Source organism: Protopterus annectens, chromosome 11.part0 (genome assembly GCF_019279795.1).
Source record: "Protopterus annectens isolate FY-2018-M chromosome 11.part0, PAN1.0, whole genome shotgun sequence".
Taxonomy (NCBI): Eukaryota; Metazoa; Chordata; order Ceratodontiformes; family Protopteridae; genus Protopterus; species Protopterus annectens.
Window position 1 is genome coordinate 83,818,073 of NC_056745.1, and position 13,481 is coordinate 83,831,553.

Consider the following 13,481-nt stretch of genomic DNA (forward strand, 5'->3'; position numbering starts at 1 on the left):
CCCATTTGTGGCCATGACAACTGTCTTGTCTGTACTCCATTTTATTTTTTGCATTGCATTCCACTATTGTTTGCTGATGTCCCAGTTCAGGGTGTAATTGTCCCCTGTAACTGGTTTGCTAATGTAGTCCATCACCAGTATGAACAGAAGAGGGCTCAGATCTGAACCATCATGCACATCCATGCCCACTCGCACTGGGAACTTCTCTGCTCATACTTGAGTCTTCGGGTCCATGTACATAGCTTGCACTAATTCTGCTAATCTTTCTGGAACCATTGCAGGACTGCCCAAATCAACTTTCTTGTAACCCTGTCATATGCTTTCTAGAAATGTCCAGTACAACTCTTTCTTCATCACTACCTTCTTCTTCACTGTCTGTCTCACTGCAAACATTAGGTCATTTATGCTGCATCCTAATCTGAATCTAAACTGCTCCTCTCTCATCTTATTACAACTGCTTTGCATATTCATTTATCAGTCACCCTCTTCAGCACTTTCATGCAGTGTAAGAAGTGTGTGATGCCTCTGTGCTTTCCATAGTTGTGGATGACTCCTTTGATGCCCTTCCATTCACTGTTGAAGTATTCCTTACAGAAGAGATCTCCTGCCAAGGATAGCCCAACATCCACCCAGTATACCAAAGCCTTTAGAGTTCACAGGTTCACATCACACATATGCTCCCCGCGCAAGGTGTAGGGCATAAAGGTGACATATGGAGGCACACATCTCAGAACTTCTTTGCCACCAGTCCAAATGTTGTCATTAAATGTCTGTCTGACCACTCTTCTTCTGTGCAGGGTACTGAGCTATTTTCAGATAAGTGCTCCCATTGGGATTCATTCTTATCTTGTCTTTTATTTTTGTATTGTTGATTTCATGTCATCCAGAAAGGGAAAATGTCAGTGTGGGAGGCAGATTCCCCATAAAGGCCATCACGACCACTGACTCATACCGCTCAACCTCTTAGAGCAAAAAATCTGAAAAAAGCCTAAAATGATGGGGGGACAGATTTTAAATATTCCTCTTACAAACTTAGAAAGTTGATAGAATGATTGGTTTGCATTAGCATGAATTTTCTAAAGGATGTGGAGTCTTAAACTCAAATATGTGTCATTATTTAATGATTTCAGATCTCAGCTATTTGCCAGAAAGGTACAGATTTTAGGAGGAAGGCACAAAAAATATGAGGCAAAAATCTGGATTGTCTGTGAAAATCTGTACAGTTGAGAGGTATGAGTCAACTGTCTCTTCTGTTTGGGTGCTTCTCACAACTATATGCTGTGCTCCATTTGCCAAGCATTTGTCCCCAAGACCCTATGTAGTCAGCTCTCCTACTTGTCTGTTTATCTAGAAAACCAGCGTCTGAAATTGTTGGCACAAGGTCCTATGACAGAGTTTTCCCATACCGAAGATCAGCCACTGGTCAAATAAAAGGTCAAAAAATCCAGATCTGATTCAGCTGCTGTCCAGCCTCACCCATAAGTCTCACTTAAGGCTGGTGAAAGGCCGGATGATTGTCCAGTTGTTGCCTTGGATTCCTCTGCCGCAACCCTCTCAGAGACCGGCATGGGTCTGAATTCTCACACATCCTTTGAGGCTTTTCAAATGTCTGCTTCAGACATTGAGGGGGAACCTCAGCTGATTATTTCTGAGGGACCGAGAGGGATTCCACAGATTCTGGTGTGGGAAGAGATTACTACTATGCTGGTAGAGTGTTGGCAAAAGTCCAACAGTCTTAAGGTTTTTCATGCGGACATCCAGCAAAAGAAGGTGCCTAAAACCAAGCATATTTCCCTAGCTGTTATATCCCCATAATGAATGGCAGGATTTTACTCGGGGGGGGGGGGGGGGGGCTATTCAGTGCTTAGTGACCTTACAGCCTTTTCAAGGAGTCTCTGTGCCTGCTCATCTCTGGTCTTCTACTCCTCTTAAGAGGTCTAGGAAGAAAGTGTCCTCCAAGGATTTGGATTCTGGGGAAGAGTCTTTGGCATACTTTTCCCAGATCCCTTCACCTTTGGATTATGGGTTTGAGGAAGAGGATTCTATTAGTCCAGATTCTTCCTTAGAAGAACCCTCCTTTGGGAACACTATTTCATGTGTAATGGAATTTTTCAAGTGGGATTGTTCTGAGGTTTCTAATATTCAGAAGAGGTATTATGAACTCCTCCGCATGGAGTCTCCCAAACCCTCTGCTGTTCCTCCAGTCTTGACCTCCCTAGATACCTTTTCAGCAGCCTGTTTTACCCCTGATTCTCAGCCTTCTGCCCCCAAGAAACCTGAATGATTTTATAAAGTGCCTGATGACTGTAAATTTGTGTATAAATGTCCTTCTGCTGTCCCCTATGTAGTGTCTGTGTCTACTGACAAGCCCTCTAAGCCATTGCCTTATTCTAAGCTGCTTCCTTTGGACAAGGATAGTAGAGCCATTGGAACGGCTGTGCAAATAGGTTTGTACTGCTGCCAGCCTGGTTCTAGGGCTATCAGTTACCAGACTCGTATGACTAGGTATATTTTAGCCCTTCTCTCTCTCAGGAATCTCGGGTCGTTTCTGACTTTCCTGATTCTGAAGGGAAGGTTTTGGCCCTTTCCTTGTTGGATTCTACCTCTTAAGTGACTCCCCATTCCATTAAGTTTAGTTGTGGTGAAGCTGGTGCTTCTTCTAGGACTGCTGCAGTTGGTTTGCTTCTGAGACGTTGCTGTTGGCTTCATCTTCAGGCTTTGCCTGATGACATTAAGGCCAAATTATTGAATGCTCCTCTTAAATATTAAAAATCTTTTTGACTCTGCTATTGCTGAACTTTTTAAATTCCTCTAGGATAAGGGCAAGACCTTACAGGTGTTGAAACATATTTTTGTTCTTCTATCCCTAACTTTCAGAGGAATTGTCCTTTTAAGTTTGCTTTTGTTCTCAGTTAGTCTCCCCTTCCACCCCAAAGGTAAAAAGGGTTCTAGGTGTGTACCTCCAGCTTAGTGTACTCAGACCTCTTTTTCTCAGAAACCTCCTTTTTAGGGCAAACCAGAATCCATCTGACATTTTGCTTCCCTTTTCCCTTCGCCGGATTCTTAAGTCCCTTCCAAATTGGTTACAGGTCACACAAGACTCTTGGGTTCTGTCCATTATCCGCCAGGAGTGTTTGATAGTGTGGAAGTCTCTCTCTCCCTTTCTGAGCATCCCTCAATCTTCTTATGAACAACTTCCTTTCTTTCCAGAGTGCTTCATGCTCTTTTGGCCCAGAGCACCATTCAAGTTGTGCCACCTGCCCAGGAGGGAGGTTTTTTTTATTTTGGAATGCTTCTGGTCCCCAGGAAGGAAGGTACCTAGAGACCTATTCTGGATCTTTCTCGGCTTAACACCTTTCTAAAGGCCATCTCTTTTCAAATGCTGTCCCTTCAGTCTTTGTTTCCTCTTCTTCCCCAGGCATTTCTAGTGTCTCTGGATCTCATGGATGTCTACCTTCACATCCCAATCCATCTCTTTTTCAGAAAGTTTTTCCATTTATCTGTTTCTTCCTTGCATTTTCAGATGTCTGTTTTTTTTTTTTGGGGGGGGGGCTCTCTACTGCCCCAAGCTAATTCACAAAATGCCTCACTCCTGTCCTTGCCTTTTGCAGGGTGAGAGGGGTTCAGGTCTTGGACTACCTGCTCATTCAGGCTTTGTCCCCCAAGGTTTTGCTTCAGGACCTCCAGTTTACTGTTTCCCTTCTGCAAAACCTGAGGTTCACCATAAACTTTCAAAAATCAGTCCTGGTTCTTTCCCAGGATCATGTTTTTCTCAGTTGCAGGATCCAGGCCATTCTCATGTTGGCATCCTTGCCTTGCCCCCAAGGCTGTCTCTCTCTCTCTGTTTTTTCCACTCTCTTCTTCCTCTGGCTTTAGTCACAGATGGGGATTTTCTCAGGGCCCTTGGGTTTATGGCTTCCACCATTCCTATGTTACCTCTGGCTAGGCTGCATATGAGAAAGTTCCAGTGGTACTTCCAGTCAGTGTAGCTTCAACACTGCCATCCCTTGGATTTTCTAGTTCCTTTCCTTCCATGTCTCAGCTTTCTCTCAGTCTAGGGCTTCCTTTCCAACCACCAATCCCCTTTCAAGAGCTCTTTTCAGTTACTTCAGACAGGGGGTGGTAGGGTGCTTCTTTCAGCTCTGTCAAGGTCCAGCTTCTCTGGCCTCTTCATCAAAGGTCATACCACATCAGCATGAAGGAGATGAGAGCTCTCCTTCTAGAGCTTCAGGCCTTTCATACCCTCTGTCTTCCCAGGTCTCTCAAAGTTTTCACAGCAATACCACAGTGATGTGGTATGTCTGCAAGCAAGGGGAACACAGTCCTACCTTCTTTGCAGGCCCACTCTACAAGTCTGGGATCTAACTGTCCAGCATCAAGTGACTCTTCAGGCTATCTACATTCCTTCAGAGCAGAATATAGTGACAGACTCTTTCAGCAGGTCCAGCACACAATCTCACGAATGGATGCTTCACAGAGATGTGTTTCTGGACATTGCCCATCAGTGGGGGATTGCTCAGATAGAACTTTTTGCCTCCTCACTGAACAGACAGTTTTCCAGTCTTTTGTTCCAAAGTCTCAGGTCCACTGGCTTGGAAGGTGGACACCACATCTTTTCCTTGGAAGGGGATGTTTCTGTATGATTTTCCTCTGCTTCTGAGGGTTCTGTACAAGATCAGACAAGACTCCCCCAAAATCTTGCTGGTAACTCCCTTTTGGCCATGATAGCATTGACTTCCCATTCTTTTTCACCTGACCAGGGGCGATCACCACAAGTTACCTCACTGGCTGGACCTTCTCACTCAAGACAAGGGGTCTGTTATCCATCCTTACTTGCCCACTCTTCAGCTGACGCTGCAGGTGATAGGGTTTTGGTCCTTTTTAGGCATGTCTTTTCTGAGGGCGTGCTTCAGGTCCTGCAGGACGCCAGGAAATCTGCTACCAGGAAATCATATTTGTCCAGAGTTTTTCTGTCTGGTGCCTTTCTCGTAACCAGGATCTCTTTTCAGTGCATATTCCTGTTTTTCTCTCTTATTGGTGTGATCTGCTCTACATTGGGTTGGCATATTCTTCATTTTAAAGCTCATCTATCAGCAATTTCTGCTTGTCTGCAGGACTCTCCCTTGCGTCAGGAATACTGCAACAGTGCCTTCTTAGCCAGGGATTCCTTTTTTCTCTCTTTCTGGATACACATGTTCCTCCTAGTCCCTAGGGACATTCTTTCCTCCTGGGGCTGTTCAGTTCTAAACTGTGTGCTTCCATAATGTCACCTTTATACCCTGTGCCTTACACAAGGATCATATGTGTGACATAAGATGCTTATGAACTGTAAGGGCTTTGGCATACTGGCTGGACGTTGGGCTGTCCTTGGCATGAGATCCCTTCTGTAAGGAATACTGCAGTAGTGAAGAGAAAGGCATGTACTCTTATGGTAAGACTTTACACAACTGTACTTTGTTGTACATTGGCACTAGAATGTTTATTCTCCAGTCATTTTGGATACGTCTTTTGCTCCATACTGCTATGAGAGCCCTTAAGAGCCATTTCTTCTTTAACTCACCTGACATCTTCACCATGTTGCTGTGACCTCACATAAACCTTCTGCTTCCCCTGACTTTCTTTTCCTTGATGGCGTTCTTCTTTCATTGCAGGCTGTGACTGGGGCAGTGCGACTTCTGTATGATTTTCCTCATTCAGAAGCTACGGGAAGTACTTCTTCTGTCTGTCTTCGATGTCTTATGTAGTGGTGAGAAGGTTGCTGCTGGCATCCCTTATGAAGGGTATCCGATGACTTCTTTATTTTTCTCTTTGCCTTGTAATCTGATACAGTTTCTTTGTACAATCTACTGAGTCCCTTTCTGGAAGCTGTGGAAAGGAGGGGTTACGTAGATGACAAATTCGCTTTACAAGGAGTGTAATACAAGGGTAACAGAGTTGGTGAGTATAAATATGGTGCAAATAAGGAATCATTAAGGGAGATAAAAGCTTTGCTAGGTTTGTAACATAAATGAAGTTAGAGGCAGATTTGGCCATGGTGCGTAAGGATGGGAAGGGAATCATGGAAGACATGGAAAAGTACAGGTACTGAATGAATGCTGCACTACAGCCTTTAGAAAGGAGAGGAAGGGGGTGGCACTCTGCTATGAAGGAGGTAAGATGCAGTAACAAGAGCAGAAGACAGACACTAGTATAGGATAGGTGAAATTGGGTAGGAAAATGGTTCCCCTTGGGCTTCCTGGAGTCCTTAGGGCTCTGACTAGCATGCTGGTGGATCTCCATTTAGAGCTGTTAAGCAGGTACGTGCTAAGTGCCTAAAGGCTGGAAAAATGCAAGTGCATTTCTTTTGTATAGGAGGGGGAAATATCCAAGGCATTATAGGTATTTTAGTCGGAATGCTGTAATGTTATCAATTGCACATTCACTGAATGTAGCTTGTTTGAATGTAAATTGCTGAAAGCACAATTGATGATCATTAAGATTGTACTTTTCCTTACTGCTGGCGCTTTCCTAGCAGACAATAAATCTATAGGACATTAAGTTTTGTAAGTCACACCTGATCCATTTTTACAACTAAGTTAACAGAGTACTTGACAAGGGTTGATAGTAGACTGTTCTACTTGAACTTAACCAAGACATTTTACTGGTTTTTCATGGGCAGAAGCTAGCAGACTGCATGGGCTGGGGAAGGATGTAGACTGAGGAAGTGAAATGCAGAGTGGATGAAGATGAAGACACACAAGATTATTGTTAAATGGACAGCATTATTGATGTGATTTTGGATTACCTAAGAGGGCAGTCCTTGGTCCTGTGCTCCTCAGTATGTCCATTCCAGGTATATCTGAGGAGGTAGAGAAGGTCATGGTCTCTGCTTGATGACACCAAGATAGGTGCAGCTCAGTAAGACTATGGAAAACCCTAAGGAAGGACCTGAAATAGCTGTGAACGTGGGCAGAAAGTTAACACCTGGTGTTCAGACAAATGCAATGCCCTGCACTTGGTCTGTGCAAACCTGCTTGACACATAGGTAATGTGTCCATGTGTGTCAACAGTGACCTTGCCTCATGAATGAATGTGGGAAGGTTGGCTGGGTGAATAGGATGAAGCTATGGCAATCATCTCTACGATTCCAAGTGTAGGGTGTGTGATAAGTTAAAATTTGCACAACTTCAGGTAGAGACCAGATGCCTAAAGGATTATCATAGTTTGAAGGGAGAATGACAGATGTCCAGTGCATGACACTTTGGTGCAGGCATACTGTACATTGACATCATTGCATTTTCTTCTCAAGCTAGAGATTTTGACTGATCAGCCCATAGTATGACCACTCCAAACAATTTTCCATCTGTCCCTGACTAATTCCTGTCTTACCAAGCCCCTACATCTTGATTGGTTGAAAAAGGTTGGGAGACCAGCCTGATGAAAGCTCACATGTGGGATTGTTCATTAAGTAGCTATTGGGGTATTGGGATAAGATGGGGACGTCAGGGGTAATGAGCCAGAAGTCAGGGGGAAGTTCAGGTGGGAACAGCGTGGAGATGGAATAAAAATAAGTACTGCACTTTGAAGCACACAACCCTAGAAGAATTGGCTTGGAGGGGGGGGGGGGCACACAACCCTAGTATGAAGTATTGGGTTTGGGGATGTAACTGATGGTGAAAGTGCAGGAAGAGGGTCTGGAGATGCTGGTCACACCTGGATTGGACAGGTAGGAGCAAAGTGGAAGAGCTGTGGCAGCAGTGAGGAAAATGATAGGGGTCTCCTTAGGGGAACAGACTGCAGAAGCAAACAGAGAATACAGTCTGCAATTCTGAAAAACATACACAAAGAGGAAAACATACAAACAGAGGAAAACATACAAAAAGAGGAAAACATACAAAAAGAGGAAAACATACAAAAAGAGGAAAACATATGAAAAGAGGACTGTCAGGCAGCTGGAAGGAGCCCAGAAGAAAAAGCTACCAGAAGGGTGTGTGAGTTAGAGAGGAAACGGTATGGCCAGAGACTGGAGTAGGTGGAATTTGTTCTTATGAGACACAAGAAGAAACCTATGAAACATGTTTGGTGCACAAGGTCATATATAGGGGTATAGAGTTGGTCACCCTGAGCTGAAGGTTGAGGACGGAATGGGCAAAGGTAGCAGCTTCAAGGGCACAGCTGCAGCTACTCCTATTCACCAAAGTACTTCATACAAGGAGTTCTGGACCCATGGGGTGTACCGCCAAAATGGATGGGAGAGAGGAAATCCATGAAAGTATTTAGAAAGCATGAACTAGTTGGATAATGGGTGAGAGGGAAGATGGATTTAGAAGATAACTAGACTGTTTTAAATACACTTATTTATTTAGAATAATAAAAATGTAAATATTAGCTGTTTAAATGCGCTCCTTTAAATGTAAAGTATTTGAATAAAAATAATAAGGAGAGCGTAAGGCAGATGTTTGTTTTTAGCGTATTACAACGATTTCACAGTTCAAGATATATTATCTGTACGCCAAAGGCAAAGAGTTTTTGAACGTTACCAATTTAACTAAAAGTTTTCAAGCGTTACCTAATTGACCAAGTTGTTTAGTCAACCAAGTCTTCCAAGCAGATAATTTTTAAGCGTTACCAGCTTAACTGAAGTTTTTAAGCATTACCAGCTTGAGTCGTATAATCGACCAAGTCTTCCAAGCAAGTATTCCAAACAATGCGACGTTAACAGCGTTCCACTTCTCGGCCAATAAATCCCTTATATGAATACAGCAAAGTTCGTTTCACCTCGTTTCTCCAACAAAAAAAGCAGATCGACCAAGATAGTAATCCAAAAGCCTTATGTTTATTTAAAATACAACAGATTGGCAAGCGCTTTCACCCATAGGCTTCATCAGGCCACGTATGGAAATGTTAATCAAATGGTTGAAGTGCGGAACTGTGCTACTGAAATGTGATTCAGAAAGCAATTCACAGTCCAGGCCAGTCCTTTATGCTTTGGTGTATAGCAATTAAGTTAGGTCTTAGCTGTGTCCTTCACAGTTTATTGACTGAGTACAGGAAATAACAGTAACCATGAACATCTACTAAATTCTTACTGGAAAAGAATTGATAGTGAACACTAAATGTGATGGACACCTTTGTGACTGTTTGAAAATGCAGTCTTCATTGAGGTCATTGCAAAAAAAATTCTCCTTTGCCAGAGATGCTGTGACCTCAGAGTTTGTTACATGAAGTAAGGTGATGCAGAGGAGTAAAGTGTGTGGAGGTTTTGCACCCATCGGTGACTTCCGCGGTGGTGCAGCGGTAGTGTTGTCAGCAAGAGGTTCTCCCGTTCGATTCTCGGTTGGAGTGTGGGGAGTGTCTTCTGTGCGGAGTCTGCATGTCCTCCCCATGGTTGGGTGGGCGTTCGAAAGACATGCATAAATGGGCATGCCTTCATTGAAGGTTGAACATCGAGCTGGCACCTCGGCGTTCATGAAAATCTACTGCCAATCATTAGCGGACCGGAGTTCCGCTGTGGCGACCCTAACCGGGAAAAGCCGAAAGACAACAACAACATGGATACAGAATTCAAATTCTGCAGCATTTTCCCAAATGCAGATGAAATTCAAAATCCTGAGTTTTGCAATCCTAATACATATCCAGTGGAATTAAAGTAGCTTTTTTTCTTTCTTGATGGACATATACTGATGCACAGAATCAAAATACAAACCTTATCCAGAACAGCGGTTTCTCATAAACACTTGTATATAATTCAGTAAAGTTATCTTCAGCAATTTAAGCCCTAATTGTTATTCTTAAACAAGCCCCAAAAGAAAATGTTTAGTCTTAATCCATAGACAGCAGGTAAGCTTGTGTTCCACCCATACTGGGGAAGCAACCTGCTCATTATAAACTGCTTTTGACCCTCCTGTTATAAACTGCAATATGGATCAGACAAATCAAGTTCAATCATTGTGTACAGAATTTTAGTACAGCAGAATCCTTAAATGCAAACAAAGCATGACAAAACTTTCAGAAATGTTATGGAATGTAATACTCAATCAGTAGTTAACAAAATCTCATAAATGCGCCAGCATTTACAGCCCCTTCACTCACAAGATCATAGGAATTACAAGGCGTTTAAGTTATGACCATTTATGTTTTGCCAACACCCACCTTGAAGGTGTATCTCTTGCTTCCAACAGGGAAAAGCAGGCCAGGCTTTGGATAAATTTGCAGGTGCCCATCCAATTATTAAGGTAGTTTTTGAAATATGAGATATGCCAGACTGTTTAACATGCAAGTAGAGTTAATTCCAGAGAAAAGGTAAACACTGAGTATTGAATCAAACCCACCTCCTTTATGATGTTAGTTTTCAGCCAAGTCAGCAAATAGATTAAATTTATCCTGCTGGTTGGAATGCATATATCCAACGTTCCGGAATGCTTGGATCTTCCTTGTGTCAGTTGTACTTGTACACATCATTGGTTAATATTACATCAGAAACCTTCTTTAGTGTCTGGAAATCCCCCACAATAATTCTCATCTCCAGATAAATACCACAGGTGTGACCCATCTCTACTGCCTGTCCACTCTCTAAAATGTTAGAAAAACTACTGCCTAGCAACTCAGACAGCACCTTGAAAAACACAATTTATTTTGAAAACCAGCACAGATTTTGCAAAAGACACAGAACACAACTGCTTCCCACGTTTTACTAATAGTATTGTATGAAATGGAAATTGGAAGTTTAACCACTGCTATCATCATTGATTTAACAAATGTCTTTCACAATGCATCTGCCTTCCTCCTGTTGCAATTAAGTAATATTTGCTATCACTTGTATTCATTGGGTAAAATCCTGTTTGTTGGAAAGCAGTATCGTCTCACATTATTAAGTAAAATCGCTAATTGACAAAGAAATATTATCAAGGTCTAAAGAGGTAACCACTCATTTATACTTAGCACTGATCTGACCAGTTATCAAGTATAATGCCCCCTTTGGATGTATCTCAGTAAACACGTCAATAAAGACCCCAAAAGGTTCTTAACAAAAAAGATCATATGCCTAAAGTCTCTGAGCTACCTAGAAAGGCTGGAATTTCTATCCCGTTATACAATGTCTTACAGACTTTTGAGGGAGATCTCTGTCTTACTATGTCATTAGGAGTTCTCCTGACTTCCTGTATCTCTGTTAAGTCCAATGCCTCCACCAGTACTAGAACCAGGGATTTAAATTTTAACTGACACAGCAGAGGCACAGGTTTATACCCCAGTGCCTTGCTAACTTCTAGAATAAGCTTTCCCAACCTCTCAACCTCTCAGTGCTGGAAATCTGGACAAGGCCAAAAATAATGGGGGAACAAAGGCTCAAAACTAGGGACAAATTTTAAATATTTCTCGTATAAACTTAGAAAATTGCTAGAATAATAGATCTTGCATTATTATGTATCTTCTGAAGTATATGAAGTCTGAAACTCAAATGTCTGTCATTATTTAGTGACTTCAGTCCTCAAATTTTATGAGGACCAGACCAAAATATGAGGCAAAAATATGGGACTTTATGCAAAAATCTGGACAGTTCAGAGGTATAGTTAAGTGGTGTGACTGACTGTCCTCTATACTTCATCTAGATGACTGTGGTTGGGTTTTCACAAATTTACTGTGGGAGGGGCTGGCATGGTCCTCCTGGAGAAGGGAGGTACAACCTGAGGGAAGGCATAGATGGTCATAGGATTCAACAGGCTTGCAATACCTATGAATCAGTATTTATCCTTCTGTGTGCAAAATTATTATACATGTGTATAGTATTTTGTTTTTATTTATCACTGTACATGTGCTGCAAATGTTGTGAAAGCACTTATGTTATCTCTTGTATATTTTTCATCGTTTTCACTATCCGTGTGTTTTCATTGTACTAAATGAAATCCAGCTAAGGTTTAAATATTTTTATTTGTCATTTTGGCCCATGGGATGGCCGACGGTTGTGTGGAAGCCTGCCCACCAACCCAGACAGCTAGTTAGCTCATACCTCTCAGCTGTCCAGACATTTGCCTCATCTTCTTGGTCTGCTTCTAATAAAATGTGTCTTTTCCTGACAAATCATTAAGGTCTGAAGCGACTAAATAATGGCATACATTTTATTTTCAGACTTCAGAAAATGCATAATGCAAAACATATTATTCTGGGAACTTCCTTAGTTTATAAGATCAATATTTAAAATGTGTCCCTGATTTTGGACCTTCATCGCCCAGCTACTTTTGGCTTGACCCAGATTTCTTACACACAAAGGTTGAGAGGAATGACCTACCTAACCAATTAACAACTGAATTTTACAGAATCTCATTGGTGCTTTAAATTTTCATTTTATTATGTCACCTATGCGAATTCATATAAAAGCAGGCTATTTTTACGGGAGATTTGTTATGAAGTCTTGTTGAATTACAGAAGCCGAAAGCACTTAGATTACTTATTTTACAGCCGAATTTTACAGAATCTTACAGTTTAAGCATCTGCAAGAGGTTAGATCTGAAGAAATGTTCTTAAATTATATAAAGTAAAAGTGCTAGCCTATGTTATAATAAAATATTGTGTCTGGTGATTTTTTTTGATAGTCTTGTATAGTCATTTCTGAATCTTTTTATTTTATTTTCTATATCCGTTCTATAAGTACCAGCAGTTTTTAGTGTGGTTTTGAACTTATTTGCCCCTGTAATATCCAAGTCAAAAAATAAATCTAAAGAAAACACAGTAATTAGTATTGCATACTTATTGAGACCGTGTTTTTGTAAACTTGGTGCCTTTAATTTAAAAGGTGTATACTGTTAACAGTTATGATTCACATGAGGTCTGTAAGCTTCACTCACTTGTGTGGTGATTTTTCTGGCTTAAGTTCATAGTTTCTGTGGCATGAACGGTAGTGTTATATGGAGTGGATAGTATACATATGTGGAGCTGTGATAGAAGTAAAATATATGAAAAGGCATTACTAAGTGAAGGGGCATTATAGTGATATATCGGATGCAACATTAAGTATAGAAAGAAGCCAAGATCGTGGATTAAAAAGGGAAGGAGGCACAAGGTAGAAATGCATTGAAAAGAAAATGAGAGAAACCCAGTGGGAATTCATTTACTGCTTCAGTCTTTTAAAAATGGCCCTGGATGTTTTTTTTGTCATTTCTAGTTGGAACTTGATGTTATAGCAGATACAAGGTTGAGGACCTTCTCAGGTGTATCAGCTTAAAGAGAAAGCAGACTGTGAACATACTAAGCTTAATATGCTCAAGGTGTGGTCTGAAAGCTCTTAGATGTAACTTTTATTTTATTTTTAGAATGGCCCAGATGAATGGAATGAATGCATCTCACAATGCAACCATCCAGCTCACCATGGAGAAAGCTGTACAGATGCTGAAGAGTGAAGACCTGAACCTTGTAACATCTGCTGCCACCTTTATTCAGCATGAATGCTTTGAGAATTCAGAACCTAAGACCAGGGTAAGGAGCTTCCAGCTGTGTTAACAGAGGCA

General features: G+C 41.6%; 1 protein-coding gene across 1 annotated transcript in view; it reads left to right on the forward strand.

Moving 5' to 3' along the window:
• Positions 1-13,481, forward strand: part of PKP2 (plakophilin 2) — a 1,518,559-nt gene that overhangs the window by 793,336 nt on the left and 711,742 nt on the right. Inside the window, exon 4 of the mRNA XM_044087464.1 lies at positions 13,287-13,449. Coding sequence (XP_043943399.1) covers positions 13,287-13,449 — 163 coding nt within the window. The remainder of the gene's footprint in view (positions 1-13,286; positions 13,450-13,481) is intronic.